Consider the following 20,845-nt stretch of genomic DNA (forward strand, 5'->3'; position numbering starts at 1 on the left):
AGGTATCATATGCACCTCCTTTTGTTGAAAGAGCATTGTCAGAAGTCTGTCAGCAAGCTGTTTCCCTTCTTTCCAGACAAGTTTATGATCAAACGAGAGAAAATATCACAAAAACAGCTTTTATGTTTTGTTTTAATTCAGTCATCTCTGCAACAAAGTATATCAACAATATGACTGCTTGACCACAACAAAGAAATAGTAATTCTTGCATTTGATACAGTGCCTTGATTCGTCGATGTTTCAAAGCACTTCACAGTATACTGTATCGTGGATTTGACCATATTTTTTGCGAGAAACGCACCAGTTTGCGTGAGAATTCCTACCTTCAGCTTGAGTGCCCATCCAGCACTGTAAGGAGCATTTAGGCTTCCTCCTGACATGAAAGGCACTATATGAATGTAAATTGCATCGATAACTAACAAATTTGAGGTTTGCTATGATTGCTCTTGTGTTTTCAATGCATACTAACCTTCACTACCTCACTAACGTCATATGAAAATAGATGGTGTAGCCTTCACCAGTATACCAAAAACCTAACTCTTGACAGTTAATTTTTACGATACTATGGCAGAGACATCTATTGGTTAAATAATATATTTAGGGGATGATGCTACGGGCTTCAGGATGTTTAACAAGCTTTGTGTTCTTTTTGTTTCCCATTGGTGCTCATAATCAGTTTGTTAAACATACCACCAAATAGAGCATCACCCTCTTTGGTATAGCTGCTGAAGATTTTAATGATTACTTTTGACTTTAGTTCACATTTGCTCTTGATTTTCATTTTAGATTTATGGAGATTATTTGTTGTATATTTTGTTTATGTGTAACTATAGATGTACCTTTACCTTAAATCTAAATAAATCACTTCATAAATCATAACATGCTAGATGTAGATTTTCTGAGGTTTACATTTATGGTCTTCCTTAGCAGAATTGCCAAAAAGATGATAATTTAATTCTAACCTTTTAGAACATTTAGATGCTCACAATGATTCAGTGAATTACGCAAGCCATAAATGATCTATGATAAATCTTTGATATATACTGAATTAGCCTGGCCAAAGGTAGGACATTGCAATTGGATTTTGGTCATCTTGGGCTAGAGTAGGAGAAAAAACACAGGGTTTCCACTTCTGAATGGTTTTGTTTTCCTGACTAGAAAGCGTAAGTGTGCAGATACAATCAGGCTCAATTGTGATGCCTTTCACTGTCAAGTAGTCTGTGAATATTCACCATCTAGGCATAAAATACGACAACTAATATTAATTTCTGGAATGTTGCTTGTGCCTATGGAATTTGGGACAAGTCCCTTAAAAAGGAGGAGATGTGAGGGGCAGGGTATGTGGAATAAAAAGGAATAAGCTTTCATTTTTAGAGAACAGGATGTCACAAGGAGCTTTTGTGGTCTTTTAATAAGTAGCCTTGTTCTATATTGTACAATCTGAAGCTGAGGAAGTTTAACTGTTTCAATAGTACATGTCCATTAACCCTAAGTATAAAAAGGATTGTGTAATCCAAGTGAAAATGCGCTTGCTTTGTTCTCAGAATTTAAAATACACATCAGAGTTGCAAACAACCCAGATTTTGTGTTTGAAACATTGAAATTTAGTAGTATTTTGAAATTGCTAATCTTTCACATTAATCTTGCTGGTTATGTACTTGTCAGTGTTACAAAGTAATAAATTCAAGATAACACCAGGTGAATTACTTCCAAGGACCTGTATTTTCTTTTACAGGACCGGAATCGGCCCTATGATGCATTTAACTTGCACTCTTTGGAGAGTTCCTTAATGGATATTATGAGGAGTGACCATGAGCCTCTGAAAGGTAAACACTATCCTCCCAGTGGCCCACCAATGACTATCGCTGATATAATGTGGAGGAATCATTTTGCAGGTTAGGAATATTCCTTCATCGCTATTTGGTGTTGACTTTGTAATATATTTTAATGGTGTTAAGATTTAAATCTCTATTACATTTTTGATACCTATCAATGGATTTAAGAAAACAATTTCATATGTACAGATGTAGTTTCTGTTTATGTAAGCTCAAATAGATGAATTTGTGTAATGTTGGTATTCTGTACTATGGATTAGTACAACATGTGTTTTATATTTGCAGAATCTCCTATTACAAGTGACCTCAAGACTATCTAATAATTTGGCTCCTATTTTGACTTGTGCGTTTCAGTATAGAGAAATGTATTCTTGTTTTCAGTGTTGCTGAATAACTAAAGATGAGAATAATTGCAAAGACTGAGGAAGATGTCAGTATGTGAAAATTTCTCTTACATTAGATATAAAATGAATCATGGCTTACTTTCAGCAAAGGTTTATGGGTTGAGTTACAGAACAATCAATTATAAGTAAAACATTTCAGTATAACTTTCTGTGGATACAAAGTTGAATAAAACTCTTTTAAGATATACGAGGCAGTGTGGAAGGGTACGAATGTGGGGGAGATTGAAAAGCTCCTGTGGTGAATGGCACCTATGTATCAAAAGGATCCAGAAACAAATGGATGGATTAACCTAGCCAATCATAATTCAAGAATAGGCAACAGAATGCAGTGGTAAGAGTTCCACTTCTTAATACAGTTAGGGACAACTTCAGGATTAATTACTATGGAATGATTAACTGATAAATTATTAAAAGCTTCCACAGATGCTGGATCTTCTGCTGTGTTCTTTTTAGGAGGGTGGAGTGGATGGGGGGATGTGGGGGAAGAATTCGGGGATTGTATCGTGCCATGAATGGATGTACCTGCCATTTTCTTAGGGTGATCTTCATGATACTTCTATGGAATTCTTTAGCTCAGAAAATGCTTTCTGCTTGAGGAAGGATATGTACGTACCCTTGAGCATCTTTCAAGAGTAGGACGTCTATAAAATGTCAAATAGGTAGCTTGCTATTTGAACCAAGCAGAATACATTGTGGGAGGTTTACGTAGACATTGATCTGTAGTTTGAATAATAAAGCTATTTAAATTTTCTTGGACTGCAATGTGTATGCGTTTCTCCAACCATGCATAGTAATAGTCCAAAGGGATCATAAACTCAGAGGTAATTGATTAGCTTTAAAGTTATTTTGTTCAATTCATAATGAGTTTGCAGATATGTTATGCTTGGATCAGGAATGAATTCTTAATGATATCTGTCACTAATTATATAGAGTATTAATACTGCTACATAATCTAAATTCATTCCACTAAACAAAATGTAGTCCTACAGTAGACCCGCTGGATTAAACTGAGTTGAAAAAAATCTTCTGATAATTAGTAACTTGTGCTGGTGTAGACATTTTACTCCAAAATCTCAGGGACGCAAAAATATGTCTGAGATACTACTGAAACAATGGCATAAAATTTTGTTGCTTACTACTTTTCTTTGTGACTGTCTAAATGTATGCAAATTGATGATTAATGATAAAAAAATGATTTTGTGTCACAGTGTTTATTGCAAGCCATAATGTAAATGTATGTGTTCAATGCAAATCATGGGACAAAGGATGAGCATATTGTTACAAGATTAGTGTGTTTTGGGAGTATAAATAGGAAGTAGGGTGCAGTGTGTGCACCCTAATGCAGTGTGTGATTTTTTAAAAAAAATTCAGAGCACAGTCCAACCTCTTGGGACTCGATTGCCAGTAAAATGTCATTATAACACTGCACCGGGGTATGAAACCTGTGTACAAATTGTACAAATTCTTTGTTATCTTCCAAATCTGAGTACGTTAGAAAAATAGAGATATTTCCTAATATGAAATCTTGTTGAAAAATTACATTCCTAATTGAGTATTAAGTATTGCCCAGGAAATAACACGTTAGAAATGATGAAGTCATGTTGAATGATATTTGGACTGTAAAAAAACATTTGTGGGTTTATTTTGGAAATTTGCTTTAATCCCTTTGGGATTATGGTCCAATTGTATTTACTAGTCCCACATGACTATTTGTATTAAGTGGGATAAGATGTGCTGTTGCTACTGCCTTTTTCTAAAACAAAATACATTTGGGAACTGAAAAAAGCTGCTTCAAAATAGTGTAACATTACACTGGATGTTATTTTGAGAAAGACTAATTCTAAAGGTGATAAATTACAACCTTGTGTACAAATTTGGATTTTATGTATGTTTTGATGCATTCGAATATACTGGGAATTTAAATTCTATTGCAGTTTGATTAAGGAGATGAAGAGGAACATTCTCATTATCCAAAACAATATTTACAAACCCTTTAGATAAGTGTGGAGTATTTTTATCAAGCCATATTAACCATTAATGGCACATCAGCTTGTAGAGAATGTATCATGATGTTGGGAGAATTTCTGTAATCTATAGAACACATTTAGCATTTCAATGTTATGTTTAATTAGTAACTCCAAAAGCATCTGTAATTTTGCCACAACATTATAACTATTTAATTTTACCAGCTATGTTTTTTAACCTAGTGTTTTATGAATCCATTTTTATTCTGTCCAGCTCCTTTCAAGAAAGCTAAGAAATAGGACTTGTAACCTTCCGTTTCTAGGCCATCATTAATTCCCTTGTAGGCAGTCATTGAGGGATTTCACAAATAGTGCTATCAGAAATCATCTCTTCTCCCCCACCCCCCCTCTTCCATGCGGAGTAAAGCCCAACACTAATATGCGACGTTCCTGGAATAATATACTTATTTGCCTTTTAATATGCAACATTTGTGGATTACAAAGCTATTCTAGTGTTCTTTTTCATGTCACAATTTACAAAATGGAGATTTAAAACAGTTCAGTAAGTTGTTTTTTGTATTTTCTCACAAAACGCTGAGAGCTGAATTATTTATTGTGTTTCCACTTTATTTCGGTCATCGATGCTGCGTGGAAAATTTTCCAGGCTCTTTCGACACGCTGCCTCTAATGTGTTTCGATGCCCTTGAGGGAGTTGCAAGGCCAAAGTAGAATTTGGGATTAAGATGCCAATTAGAACCTTGTAATTCCATACAGTGTATGTTTCTTGCACATACCCTCCCCCCTCCCAGAACCCCACAAAAGAGTACCGCTGACCTATTGTGGTTCTCTGAGCTGCTTGACTATTGTGCAGAACTCGCACAGCAGGTGTCATCCCTTGAAAGCCATTAAAAAGACTTTTAGTGATAAAGTACAGTATTAGCAAGGAATTTAATCAATTTGTTAATTTGTCACCTGAAATTTTCCAAGGGATTATTTGTTGCACTATGTGACGTTTTATATCTTGTTCTCCTCGTTTACAAACCTACTCCTCTTACACAATTATTTTTTTAAAAAACAACTGAGCTTTGGAAGTCATGTGTTTATAGATGAGCTTTATTTACTGTATATAATTTCAAAATAGCTGGATATTAGAATATATATGTTTCAGTTCTTGAATATAGTTTTGGTGATTTTTGCCAGTACACCTAAAGCCAATTGATGGATTTATCAATTTGAAATCAGAAGTGAGAGGCTTATGTCTAACTGATTTTACCACTCAGTCCCCATTGTTGTTAATGCCTGTCATCTTGTTTATGAAGTCAGGTCTTTATTAAAGATTTAAACAAAACCAGCTTGGTTTTTTTTCATTTGTGGTATTCCCCTTTTGTATCTTTATACAGTTATGTTTTAAAGGTATTGATTATTTCTTTTTTGAGATTGAGTTATGAGAATGTAAGGGTTGGTGAGTTCAACGAGTGTAGGAATATTTTAATGTTTCCTTCAAGTTAAAGGAAAACAACTCATCAGTTGCCATTTAGTGGATATTTACAATGTGTTTTCATTATTGCATAGTTTACATTTTTAATTAGATATTTGAATCCCTATTTTGATGTGATTTGTATCTTGGGTATTTAATTGAAAATGCTCATCGTGATGGATTATCGCTAAATTTTAAGATTTGAGTTAGAAACGTGTTTTAAAACCTGTTGGATGCTTTTTTTTCCAGAATTGTACATTCATGCTGACTGATTACTCAATCCTACCTACACCCAGCATTGTTCTCTCCCAATTATAATCAGTTATCCTGCTTTCTGCTAGAATTTCTCCTCCTCTTCCCCCCACCCCCGGCCAACAACGCTGAGCCAACTGTAGTAGTCTCCTTGTTATGTCACCTCATCTGAAGTTGACTAATTAATTAAATCTTTGCAGACCAGGGAACAAGCCTGAGACCTTCCTCTTATCTGCTACTTATTCTCACACCTAATAGTGCTTGTACTGTCGTGGAGGATAAGTGTTGGGGAATGGAAATACAGAGTGTTCTTGCATCAGGTCAAGATCCAAAAAGGACGAGATATCTGTTTATGTCGAGCTTGTAAATTCTTGCGAAGAAACGCACTGAAATACTCACTCATTTATAATTGACCATATATGTTACAAACAAATGCACCAGCATTAACAATATAGAAAAGAGGTTGACTTGCCACATTTACCAAAAATTTGGAAACACTCAAAAGTTTATTCTGTAGATGAATTGGTGAGCTGTAGTATATATTACAATGAAGCATCCATTGAACCAATGTATTCAGGGTGGAGAAATGACTGCTTATTACTTCATTCCTTGAACAATCGTACAAAATATTTTAATCGGCTAATCTTTCAAAGCACTGTGAAAAGTACACAATTTAAATCAAGCCGTTATATATTTTTATACACTAGTATTTCAATTAATTTAAACAGTGTGTTAATGTTAATCCATTCAAAATGACTGCATGATGGCAAAGATGAGAAGAATAAAACAACTCAGCAAGTGTTTGTAATGGAATGCAAGAACTACTCAACTCCAGTCAACTGAGATCACGTGTGTAGCATTAGTTTTGGCTCTGAACTTGACCCATTGAAAAATGATGGAATTCCAGCCGGAAAAGCAAGAACAAAAGCGACACAGTGCAGTTAAGAAAGCACATGTATTCAATCTTTGTTTTCTCCCCCAAATCTGTAGTATTAAACCCTAGGTAATGAAACTGATGAGCTTTACATAAGAGGAGTTGTAAGGGCTTTTAAGGAGGCTGTATTTATCCTGTCTTCAGTAATTTGTTCTGGATGTTTTGAAAAGAAATCACATTTCCTGTTGGGGTCTTTGGAAGTTACTTTGGTTCAGTGGGGTTGAGGGCTTGAGCGATTAGTTAACTCAGCAATTTTGATAAGACTGAATTTATCCGAATAATTGGAATCCCTGGTGCGATCACTTATGCATCCAAGGCAAACTATACAAGCACGTTAAATGCAAAGGTTTGGTGAGTAGCAAAGGATAATTGTACTAAGTTGGGTTTGTTCACATGGGCAGAATGTATTGGTAAGTCAAATGCAAACAGATTAGAAGTTACTTAACCTGTTTTCTGCTACAGTTATATGAGATTTTGTTTAACAAATGTGGTTGTGACACTTACAGAAAAAAAACTTCTTTTTATTGAGTTCAATCACATCAAAATTTGTTGTTTTTCCTCATCCAGGTTCTGTAGTAGTGTGAAAACAAACCTGGACTTAAATTTGAATTGAATTAAACTAAATTTAAATTGCAATCATTTAAATATGAATCTAATGAGGGAAGACGCTCTCTTCAGTTGTTTAAACAATTGATGGACAAAACTGACTTGTAATCAGACCTGCATATCATAGAGAGTGGGTTCACCTTGGCTGATCAATTCTTCAAGGTCATAATTAAGTTTACCCTCAGCCAACTTGTAATTTTTGTTTTCTCTCTGTTAAGGTGAACTAATTCACATTCGAAATGTCTGCATTTTAGGTCTGTTTTTTTCCCCCTTTAAAAACCCCTAGAAAAGTTGGAAATCAATCATAATTTTAAATTACAGTTCCAAGAAAACATATGTGATGTTAATGTTGTTTTCCATACTTACACAAGCACATTAATTATATACGTCTTCCGTGCGACTAATGTGCTGCTTCCCTCCACTAATGCGAACAGTTTATGATTTGCAACTTGCTAGGGATCCTTAAACATTAAGAAAAATCACTCAAGTTGACCAGCATCTAAAATTCTAGGCCTATTGTGAGGTAAATGGATCAGATCTCAGAATACAAACTATGGTCCTGCTAACATAGTAGAAATGATCATGTTGAGACAAATTGCCTTGCTTTGATTTCCTGGAACACATTGAGTGTGAATTTTGTTTTAACCCTCTGCTGGTATAGTATTTTAATTATTCATCCTTTAGCCTAAAGCAGTAATAGGAAATGGAACAAGTCATCTGTAGGATCAATAGCCATCCATTTAGAGTTTTTGTATTTTCTCAGGATTTCAGTAATTTTATGCAAGTATTAAACTAAACTGACAACTAATCAAGTTGTAAATCATTTAAGGGACTACGTAAGGTTCCTGCCTACGAAGCAATTTATTTTCCCTTTAATGAACCACAGCAAATGTTCATTTTTAATGTTATATTTAAGCCATTCCGTATTGCTTCAAATTAGGTCTGAAAAAGGCAAATGCCTGATTATTCTATGAATGCACCAGCATATGTATTTATAGAGTGCACAAATTGTTTAATGTTTGGCCAATCAGTCTTGACTAAACTAAATGGTCAAAGTACCTGGGCCATCCATGGCTCAATTTTAAAAAAAAATAATCTCTGTGTGATTCACACCCAATCTGTTTATGTTACATGGTGCGAATCCACCTCCTTGAATCCACCTCTTCTATGGAGGGAGAGAAAATCAGTGGTTAAGTGATCTGTTTCAGAGTAGCATTAGGCCTTGTGTGGTGGTGATGGTTGGAGGAAAGTTTACAAAATTATGAAGTGTGCAGTAGATAACTAGTCACTCAATTCTGAATAAAATCGGGTCTTGCTTGCACAATGGTACCTCAATACCTGGAGCCTGCTGATAAATATGTCCATTCCTTGAGCTGGATGGGGGAGGGGAAGGAAATTTTGCTGAATTTATAGCCGTGAAATTATGAAACAATTTTCTGATAGTGAAAATGTTATGTAAGATGTTTTATATCTTTTATATGCATCTGATCCTGCACTCCTCTATATTATAAACTAATCAACTAACACAACCTCAACTTGATTTAATTCAACCATTATTATTATGCTATCCAAAAAACAACTGGAGTTGATCCTAATACCTTTATAGTTATGTTGTGCAAATAATTTTGAAATGTGCTTATTCTTCTAAGAAATGGAAAACTCAACTTGTAAAACTGTCAAGCATGACCTTTAACATTATTGGCTGAAAGAAAGTTTTAGTAATTTAATGTTTTGTCTTCCCTATTACAGTGAGTTCCCCTTTAAACTTTTCTACTTGATAAAAAAAGTGCATACTATGTTTTTATTCCAAGCATTTACACCAACAAAATATAAACTGCATTTTCAAAACCTCAACCAGGATGTCTTCCTGTCTTGATTTTAAATTTGGTTGCAGTTGAGAGAATTTCCTTACCAAGTTTCAGAAATGAGTGTTTCAATCCTGCATTGTAAACTTCTGTAGAATTTTTATGGGAATGCACCTTGGAAGTCTTTCCAGGTTTCATTGCAGCATTGTTGGAAATGTTGGACTAGTTTGTAACAAAGTTTGCAGTATAATTCTTATGACCTTGCACTATGGTGAGCCACGGGAAGGTGATTGAATATCAAGTAGGCAGCACTAGCATAAGCTGTATCATCCCCCACATGCGCATGCTTGGAATGCTATTTTAGTATCTGATTAGAGTAGCATTTTAAACTTGTAGATTAAAGGGGAATTAACAAGAACAGAAGATGTCTGATTTCTCTATTGGGGAGGATATTTTTTTTAATAGATTTGGTCTTTATAAAAATTAATCTATGCTGCAGAGGGTTCAAACTACAGGGACCCTTATTACTGAAAGATACTTTGATCATACCATTCTGTTATTCACTTTGACTGGATCCAGCTAAGTACTTGAATCTTTTGACAGCTGTACTAAAACTTGTGCATCAGTAAAACCATACAAGGTTTGACATTTTGGCTCAGTACCCGAAGCAGTTGAATGCTGAAGTCCCAATCAGAAGATTGGACATTTGAGTCCCAGCGTTGCCTGCCACTCAAACTGCACATCATGATGACTAGTGTTCTCCAGCCTTTCCCTGGGGTGGGGGTAAATTATTTAAAAGGGAGGTCAAAGATAATTTTTTTTAAAAAGGGCACCATTTAATAGTGTTGATTGTGTTCTATCATTGTTTTGGACTATAATACATTTTCTGTTATGGCAGGTATTTTTGTGGACCCGTAGTAGTACTAAAGCATTTCAGTTGTGTAGGAGATTAACCTCTTATGTTAAAAATGGTGCTCCATGCCAAAATAGCCTGTTCCCAGGTCTGAGGTTTTATTTAGCACTCGCATTCAGCACAAGGATTATCAGTTATTTGCAATAGACATCTGAGATGGGTAAGAAGTTCCCTTCGTGATAATTCAGCGCAGCACGAAGAAAATAGAAGTTTTTTTTCAACAAGAAATTATTGTAAATGATTATAATCCTCCAATAATTAACTGAATTTTTTGTAAATTTAAAGAGCGATTTAAAAATATGTGTGTAATATATATATACACACACTCTGTCACCTCCATAAAATATGTTAATTGATTTTTAATAAACATCCTATTGGGATATCTGATCAAAATATTGAATAACTGACTGCAAACTGAATATCAATATATTCAAGAATTCTTTCAATTTGAACCCATTTTGTGAAGTTTCTATAGCTTCTTTTAATTATGGACTAGATACAATTTGTATGTTTGTATACTTTATTTGCACAATGTAACGGTGGTTAATGGTAGAAATCCATTCTGAATTGTTTGTGGACCAAATCTCTTTAAATGTGATACCTAGCGATATTTGTACTTGACGTTTTGAGTTTTATAACTCATCCACAAGTGACCTTACTAAGTAAGACCTTTTGAGGATTTTATATGTGAATGCTGTTCATTGCAAATTCAAATTTCAAATAAGCTGCATATATGAATGTAATAATAGATCCTTGGCTGGTTTGCACCAAATTTAAATTCACATTCAGTATTTCAAGAGCAGCCCACCTACAAGATGATTAAAGTATAAAATATATAATTGATAAGTGATTGTATTTAGAATTAATACAAAAAAGTAAAAATATTCAGACTGAATCCTTTGTACCCGCACTACATGATTTATTACAGTTTAATGCAATATCAAATAAAGCTGAGTCGGTTTGTTTTCTTTGGGACAAAATACACTCATATTTGGTCACCTTGCCTAAACATTAACCTTTCAACTCAACCGAGGCAACAACTGGTTTACAAGTAAAATATTTTTCCTATGTTACTAAAATTAGTTGGTGTTGAATTTACATCAATTTATTTTTTGTTCCTTCATAATATATAATGACCCAGTGATACAATGTGGCCCGTTCCTGATCAAATTATCTTCATAGATCGGTCTGTTGTAGTACCAAGGTACACTCCCTATCTTTTAATGTTACAGTGTAGAGGTTATATTTAGCTATCAAAACTAGCAGAATGTGCTTCAACATGTTAATGATACATTTTGCTAGGCAAGCCTTTTATGGTTACAGGCAGAGGCTTGCGTTTTTTTTTGGAACAAGTTTATCTGAAATGCACTTGCAACCATTTTAGTAGCTCTTTTATTTTACAGGACGCTTGGGCCTAAATTTCCCTCATCCAGGAACCGATAACCTTGTGGCACTAAATAATAGTAAGTAATGTTTTCTTTTACACAATAATTGTAAATATTCACGAAGAATTGTTTCTGTTCCAGAAAGGTTAGCATTTCTTGTTATTCTCATATTTCCAATCTGGTATCCCAACAATTTAGAGGTGGAAGGTTTTATTTTACAAAAATATGGCAACTTGGGGACTAATTTTGAGTACATTTTTAAATCAAATTTTATTGAAGTACTTTATTTTAAATTGATTTTTGCTTGTTCATTTGCTCAACCATATGACAGGTGCAAAACCAAGATGATAATGTGTTCTCTTACCCAAAACGATTTGGGGAGAAAATATGTTTTTGTTTCAAAATAAGTAGTGTTCTGCTGTGCTCTGCCATTAAATGTCATTGTTGTAATTTCCTATAATAAATTAAACTTGAATGAAATTTTAGACAAATGTCAGACCTATGATTGGCCTATACTCTATAAATGTGTTGAACAAAATAAAATGCGTTTACTACCCTTACATGAAACTCACCCGTGGGCCAAATAATTTATAACCACTAAGGGGAAAATGGTCGAAACGTGAGGAAATTCAGACTACTGATATCTCCACATGCTGTCAAATTTACCTTGAATTTCCAAGCCTACATTATATATGCGGAATTACATAAAATGATACAGCAAGGAAACTGATCATTTAACCCAACTAGTCCTTGCCAGCATTTATACTCAACATGAGCCTCCAATCCTCCTAATCCTTCCTCCCTCTTCCTCCTCCATACCACTTCTATTCACTTATCGCTCTTGTATGTTTCCTCTTCAATCACAGTTTCTGGCAGTGAGTTCCATATTGTCACCGCTCTCTGCATTGCAAAGTTCCTGCTAAATTCCTCTTCAGATCTGCTGTTATCTTATATCTGTGGCCCCTTGTTTTGGATACCTCAAAAGGAGAAACAGTCTTTTAGTATCCACCTTAATAATTATCTGTATCAGATCTATCATCATGACTTATCTGTTTTGTAACCTCCAAAGACAGTTGCATAAAATTTTGTTGAGGATGGCAAAATAGTACATTTGTTGCAGTAGTGATATTGCAGGACAGTAATGTTCAGGGTCATTTATTTTAATGCTGTTCTAAATGTGTCAAGTGATTCTATTGAGATGTTCAGTTCTGATAGCTATGGTCATACTGGGTCTGAAAGCAAAGGACACCAGGTGTTCTCGAATGAATGAAACACATCTATGAAATCCAACATGGAAGACAATTTCATGCAACCCTGCTTGCTGCTGAGAAAATAATGAATTGATTGACTGTGCAGTCTTAAGACCATAAGTAACACATTATGAATAACTCATTAATTTATCATTCAAATGGAATGCTTTTTGCAAGACTTATTTATGTACAATAGTGTCCTCAGTTACTCTTAAAGCAATTGAAGAATTAAACCAATCATGTTACTTACAAATGTGTGTGATAAGGCTGGAAAGAAGATCAGTTGCATTTATGCTTTATATTAAATTAGATCTCCAGAAGTGTTGACCCCTGAATTCGAAGAAAACCACAATATTTTCCCATTTAATTAATGTGGTAAAGCTGACACATATTTGCACCTTCTGGGATGGTTTAGTGGAAAAATGCACCCTATGCACTGACACGTTTTCATGTGGAACGTGACGCCATCCATACCAGAACCAAGGAAACCATATGCAGGTGGAATTGTCTAGAAGATGTGAAAAGAGAGATCTAGAAGACATGAAAAGCGCTATATCAAATGCAAGGATTATTATTATTATTGTCAGTAGTTTAATTTGGAGATTTTGTGAGTATGGTTCTGGGTTTCTGGGTGTGCCCCTCACACTGCTGATTTGGTATTTAAAGCTTCAGCATACCTATATTTGTCTGCTTTTAGATTGCATATTATGTTCTTTTGTACGTTTGTGTAATACTTTGCATTTGTGGCTCTTAAATTTAATTCACCATGGTTTTTTCTCAATTGCATAACCAATTTAAATTGTTCTGCTGCATCTGTCTCTTGTGCGCCAATTTTGAGCCAATTTGACCAGTTTAATCCTTTCAGTATCCAGGTAATTTATGTAGATTAGAAACTTTGCAAAATGATGACCTTGTTTCAGTGACTACAATATATGCACATATTTCAGAATTATTTTGACACATATTTCATGCCATATAAACATTAGAATAGTGATTTATCACAAATAAAAGTGAACCTGGTGATATAACTTATGTGCCCTGCAAAGTGAGTATCTGGCACGATAAAGTGGTTTATTTTCTGTAAGTTGTCAGTTACTGATGCACTTTCTATTCACCCAACTGTGATTATTTCTACTTTCTCATCATTCTGACTCAGTGGGTAGCACTTTTGCCTCCGAGTCAGAAGTTTGGCTTCAAACCCCATGTCGAGGCTTTGAGCTCACATTCAGGCTGACACTCCCAATACATTGCTGTTAAAGTGCTGCTTTGATAAAGGTGCCATCATTCTGCTTGTTCAGGTGAGCATTGAATAACCCATGGCATTGTCAAAAAAAGGGAGTTTCTCCTGATGTCCTAGCCAACAATCAGCCAGACCAAATTGGTCATTGATTTCATAGCTATTTGGAGGCATTGTTGTGTGCAAAGTTGCCTACAAAAATGCATTCAATAGGCTTTACAGTGAATCCTGTGAAGTGCTTTGAGATGTCATCCTGGGAGAATAAAAGAGCCGAAGGTGCCCTTGGAGCCTTACAAATCAGAAATCACAACCTTTAGCAGTAGAATAATGGAGAAAGCAAGCAATTGATAAGAAGGTGCAATAGAATATTGGCTCTCTTTTCAAAACTAATTTTAATATGTCTGATATTCTAAACATGCCAACACAAGTATAGAAGGAGTTATAGTATAAAACTATCCTAACAGAATGTTAACTATTTTACAATAATCATTTTTCTTTGTCTTTCTGATTTTGTGCTGTATCAATCTGTCACCTGTGTACTATACACTTGTTGACAGTTTATCGACTCCATCTCAGTAAATATGATCCCTTTTTGAGCTTGAATGTGCTGCTATGGAGCAATGCTGCTTGTGGCTATACAAACTATTTAATGTTTTGCATCCCCATCATTTTGTTTTGTACATAATCCAGTTATTATTCTGTTTCTGTTTGCTAAGTACAGGGCAGCATTCTTCTTTCTTGCTGTTAGATTTTTCCACATTTTGCATCTGTGGCTAGTCCAACCACCATTTAATCTTGTGCAATATGTACACAAACCCTATGAAATGAGAACAATTTGTTTGCACGGTAGCCAATTTACAATAAGTTTGGTTTAGGGAAATTCATTCAGGAGCAACAAAGAAATACTAGCTTTACATCACTTTGTCCTTGGGGTTTGGTGTCATAGAAGTTAACGCACTCAGCCTTCAAGCAAAGGCCTTCAACTGCTCCTGTGTCAATCAATTATTATGGTGATATTGTAATCTAAGTGTGATCTAATCTCCTGGATACAGGATATGTGGAAGTCAACAATTGTATATTATTGGATTATTATATATATTAGTAATATATGTTTAGCTATAAAACCAACATTAATTGGCTGCCATTCTCAAATCATTGTATATACAAAACTGCTGATTCATAGAGCCTTAAGAATATCTTGCACTGAGTCAGAAGGTTGGGTCTTTGAACTGAACTGTTGCCTTTGACAGGGCAGAAAGCTTACAAATATGTTGACGTCACTGATGTGGAGCCATTATTGCCTATGAAATGTGATGACATTACGCACATGATTATTCTGGAGCCTGTCTGGGAACAAGCCTAAAATTAAATGAAAGCCACTGAGTCCAGAAAACATCCACAATTCAAGGGACCCATGTGCATTGTCTCCCATGACACATCATGTGTGTAATGAGCTATCATGCCTTCATGCAAAGATGGAAGGGACAGCAAGAGGCCTGAGGGGTAACATTTCTCCATGATTAGGTTTACTCTTATTCATGTATCATATCAGAGTGTCCAGAATTTAGCAAACTCTCTGTACTCTGAAGATGTTTTCTGTTCAAGTTATTTTAAGAACTGCAGAAAACTGGCTTCAAAGTTGAGACTGAATTCATCAATTCTGGACATTCTAAAATGCAACTTAAATGGAGAAAATCTAGAAGTGAAATTTTACCTGAAAGGTTCTTTATTGTCAGCATCCCCAATTTGGGCACTGGTGCAAGTGCACGTGCAAGCTAAAGCCTGAATCAATTTCAGTGCCAGACCCTTTAACGGGATAACGCTCTATTCTTTCTTTGAAGTGAAAGGCATGAGAAAAAGCTTAAGTTAAATGCTTCTGAATTGGTTTTTGGTTTAGCAAAAGGGGAAAGTATTCAGAACAAGAAATTAAACCAGGTGTTCAGGAATGCATGTGTAATTACATTTAAATGGATTGTGAAGTGTGGAAATGTTTTCCACACTTTTGATGTAATTGGTTGTCTGACCAGGACTATTTATACATGTGTTGCCTGCTGTGTGAAGGGATAAGTGTGAGATTTGTTTCCTTTTAGTACCGAGTAAATTGAGACTTTTTTCATTTGATAATTATATGTTGGTGAGATGGCCCTTAAAATATAATGTTTTCTTATCAAATGCTGAGGTTTCTAAGATAACGAGTCACCTCTGAAAAAGATGTGAATTCATAGATGGTATTAAAATGCTTCCCATCAGTAACTAAAATATTAAAGTAGTGAAAACCCAAGATGTATTCACTTTAGGACTTTTAGAGCTCTTTATTTTAGTTTTAACAGTAGGAGATGGGCTCTTCAAGTTTTTTTTCCCCCAAAACATGTGTCTGTTAAATATTCTCAAACTCTTCAGTTAAGTTTCCTGTCATCTGCTGTATGCTGATAAGAGTTTATCTCTTAGAGTTTTTGAGTAACTAATTTTTTTATTAGTTATAATTCAAATTAAAAATGCATTTCAAAATTAGTTGTGTTTCCATACTCATGAAATTGAATCTAGAATATTTTGGAGAAATGATACACTGGGTTAATATTGGTCATACAATTTAAATTAGATCTGTCATTTATACACTACTTGATGTGATGGATTACACAACAGCACAAATGAAGTATTGCAAGGTTTTGATTTTAATAAACTACTTTGAGTTATGCAGAATTGTATCTATTTTCATATAAATATGGAAGAATGCTAGATCCAAAATAAAATAAGCCATGAGCATGTGTGTGACTGACCTAATGAGTAAAAATTGTCTTCCACATTGATTTTCTAAAAGCAACCGTGTAGAGCTCTTGAATACTATTGAAGATTTGGTGCTAATGGAGTAATATACAAGTATTTCAAGTACTAATTAACTGATATTTTCAATAATGTGTATTGTCCTAAGATATACAATTCCAAGTCTGTGGTTAATGATTGATTCGTAGAAATAACCATATGATCACTGCTTTTTGCCAGCCTGGTCACGCTATCGCACCCTGTTGAAGTGAAGCATAATGCATAATACTAATAGGATCCAGGTTGTTAGCAGATGTGATGATACTATCCAGAATTTAACAGATCGTAAGGTAAAAGTTCTTGAAGATCTTAAACTGCTGAATCTTTACATAGTTCAATCTTGATGGCGAAACTCTTGTTCATATTTGAGATGATTATTAATAGCTTCTCGATCTTTGGAACTTGGATTCTGCTGAATGTGCAATTTGTTTTCTTGACCATTGCACCTGATGTTTATGTCAGCTTTTAATCAAATTGGATACAATCCTATTTTTAAAAGGATATTTTAAAAAATGTGCCTCTGTATATCAATGAGGATCAACAAATTCTCTTCTGTGGTTTAGAAATTACATCCATTTTACTTACAATACAAAAAATGCTTTCTGTCAGAGGTGGGAGCAAACATTTATAAAGATTTTCCTCATTCCTTATAAAGAAGGAAAAGATTCTGGTCTGACACTGTTTCTTAGCAAACTTAGTTAGCTAGTACGTATAATACTGAGCATCTTTTTGTTAGCTATAAATGAGTCAGCATCTTCACAATAATGTGTGTGTGGGGAGTTGAAATAGAACTGTCATTTGCACTTGTGTGGATCACACAAAACTTGTAGCTTTGCAAGAAGACCTGAGCAGTCTGTACATCGATGTTGGCTACCGCACATAAAAAAAATTAAGAACACAGAATCCTGATCAAAATTTGAACTGTTTGACTGCTAAATGTCGGAATCCAATACAGAAACCAGCAGAACATATTTAATTCTGGATTATTTCAGCATCCTCTCTTCCTTATGAATGTTTATTAATATACATACATGGATAAATATTTTAATTTCATAAACTTCATTGTAGAATACTCTGTGCTGGAGCAGACCCAATTAAAGGAGAAAATAGTTTATAAAATGGTTTGCTGGGGAAAGTGAGGAAAGTACCTTACTGACCAATGGAACATTGGCAAAATTAGTATGTTGCAAAAACAATTCATACTTTTTATTTTTTTTGTTTTAAGGTCTACATAAGGTAGAGTTCTAATAATGAACAACCACGTCTCCAAAACTTGCTGTGCATACATATAATTTTTAGTTCTCATTGGCAAGTGTACAATATTTTTAAAGATTTACAGTGACAGGAAACACCTTTTCTCTCTCTTTGTTTACATGCAGCAAGGACATTTGGGCGGCGAAGAGGTAAAGAATTATTTAATATTCAGCATTTGTTTGTCAAATAGAGTATTGATTTTTGCAGCCCCATTCTTGCAATGATTAACAATTGCTTTTTAAAATTTTGGTTGGTTAAGCCAATGATTACCAATAGTTACTTTGTCTTTTGGTTTCCTTTTGTGGTGGCTACTGAATCTCGTGCTGACCTATTATTGTAGTAGATCATCTAAATGTTCAAATTAGTAGCTTCGCAGTTTCTTGGTACCTCTTTCATAATTCTTGACAGAGGTAGCCATTTTCTCTTAATAGGTTAAAAACATGGATGTGGTACTGTCTATTTTAAATCTTGCTCGGGATCAGCTGCTGTGGAAATTATATTCTCTCCTTTGAACCTGGTGTTTTCCTTAGTGCAAGTAATTTGTTTTTAATCTGAGTGTTTTTTCAGATCTCCTCCTTCTTGATAGCCACGATGAGTGATAAGTAGGCGGCAGGTGCTTCTTCACGCAAAACGGGTGCAGGGTGGGGAAGGGAGACACCTGGGGAAAGTTACCCAGAGCTACGATTGCAAATCTCCTGACTAGATCGAGAATATTACTGGCAGAAGCCTGGGTTTCTCCAGGGTTTGATGAACGGTGTGGGAAAAATCAGAAGAGAACATCTTTAAAAATTCTATTGGTGAGGGTGGGAGGAAGAGGATTGAAAAGCTTCCTATGATAAAGCTCTTCAATATCAAACCAACTCCTGGGCCTTTAATACCTGTGACCATTATTATTAATGCACGAAGGATCTCTTAAGATGTCTTAATGCTTCAACTGGCAGAGCCATTTTGTATGATTGCCCTTGTATTATGTACAAATCATCTTGGTCAAATAGTGTGTGTATTTAATATAAGTTATCCAATAGATAACACTAACTTCATATTGAGTGAATTGCAGTAAACACTTGACTTACAACAAGGGAAAGGTTTTTGTTTAAAATATAATGATTCTCTTATCCATTACCTGCATAAGGCTGTACAAGGCTATTCCATAAAATAAATTGAGTTTATATAATCTTTGACAGTAGATTGCAGAGGCTTCCTCTTCTTTCTTGAGGGCCAACAAATAGAAAATATTCCTTTTTTTAAAAAAAATTCTGCTCATATAATTTGCATTACTAATATATTATTGAATATAGTGTATAATATGAAACTAAGCTGAACCTTTTTAGCCCAACCATTCGATTTTTTGTTTTTGTAAAACATGGTCAGTTGCATATATGGCTTGTTCATCTGACAGCAACATTGACGATTCCTGTGCGAATCTGGAATGGGATATGTTATTGTCTTGATTACAGTACGTCTCCTCCACACGTTTTATATTACAATAAAGAACATTTTGCTTCCTTTTCACTAGATAGAAGTGTAAACTGTTTTTCAGGCCGTTCATCGCTCTTTCCTATTGAAGATGGTTTCCTTGATGATGGTCACGGAGATCAGTCTCTGACATCTGGTTTGAACTCTCCAACCCGTTGTCAGAATGGTGAGAGGGTGGAACGTTATTCACGAAAGGTCTTTGTAGGAGGTCTTCCTCCGGACATTGATGAAGGTATAATTATTTGAAATAAATGCTTCATATCAAACAGTTTTTATGCTTTCATTGTTTTTGATATTTTTTTACACAACTCTGAAATACTTGATGTGATTTCTCTGATAGATGAAATCACAGCTAGTTTTCGTCGTTTTGGACCTCTTGTGGTGGATTGGCCTCACAAAGCTGAAAGCAAATCATATTTTCCACCCAAAGGTAAGTGCTTAATTGTATGAAAAAACCCAGTAATTTGACTATAATTATAAGATGAGAATAAAAAAGTAAAGTTGTATGTGCCACTTCTAATTGATGGCGTCAAATTTTCAAATCTTGTGTAAAATTTTGAAGTTTCTAAAATGCAAGTTAATGATTAAAAGGGTCATTGTGTGGAGTAAATGTACTGTCTGGTGTCATTCGAAGCTGTAAAACCAAGAAGGTTCCTGGTCATGTTATTTTCTGAGTTAGCTGATCTTGGATTGGGCAGGAAGGACATGCATTATGACCTTTGTGTCCTTGGATGTGGAAAGAAAACTTGCTAGTATTTCTACTCTTATTCCAATGACTTGCTGGAACATGTATCACTGTGGTCGTCTGATTGTCAAATAGACTTGTTACATCACTGCTATTGTCCGTGGTGTGCATTCCCAGCATGTGGTGCCACCATTACTTTATCACACAATATGTGAATTTTTCAAATTCTAAAGGCCTAAATGCAAGCAGTTTGATTTAGTTAGACATATGACTGGGCTGTAATGTGGCATTTGTTGGATAGTGCCCTTCATTTGTTGTTCAGGAAATATTGGAATAAAAAAAGGTTCTATCTGTGAAATTAAAGTTAAATTTACTAATATATTGGTTCATGAACTCCTGTCTATTAGTTGTACAATGGCGAACATTTCAATTGAGGATATCAGAAGGTTTTGGATGAGGATTTCCATTTGGTAATTGGAGACTGAAATGCAATGCAATATTCTATTCTGGTGATGAATGTGATATGGAAAGCAACTTCTACCATAGTC

General features: G+C 34.9%; 1 protein-coding gene across 3 annotated transcripts in view; it reads left to right on the forward strand.

Moving 5' to 3' along the window:
* The window catches only part of cpeb3 (cytoplasmic polyadenylation element binding protein 3), a 51,594-nt gene that overhangs the window by 10,040 nt on the left and 20,709 nt on the right, over nt 1-20,845 (forward strand). Inside the window, exons 2-6 of one of the 3 annotated variants that reach the window (XM_007896500.2) lie at nt 1,736-1,895; nt 11,594-11,653; nt 18,262-18,285; nt 19,677-19,844; nt 19,953-20,042. In XM_007896500.2, the coding sequence (XP_007894691.2) occupies nt 1,736-1,895; nt 11,594-11,653; nt 18,262-18,285; nt 19,677-19,844; nt 19,953-20,042 (502 nt within the window). The remainder of the gene's footprint in view (nt 1-1,735; nt 1,896-11,593; nt 11,654-18,261; nt 18,286-19,676; nt 19,845-19,952; nt 20,043-20,845) is intronic. The other 2 variants (XM_042336612.1, XM_042336613.1) reach the window with 2 other exon arrangements.

The sequence above is a fragment of the Callorhinchus milii genome, unplaced genomic scaffold (assembly GCF_018977255.1).
Source record: "Callorhinchus milii isolate IMCB2004 unplaced genomic scaffold, IMCB_Cmil_1.0 Scaffold7, whole genome shotgun sequence".
NCBI lineage: Eukaryota > Metazoa > Chordata > Chondrichthyes > Chimaeriformes > Callorhinchidae > Callorhinchus > Callorhinchus milii.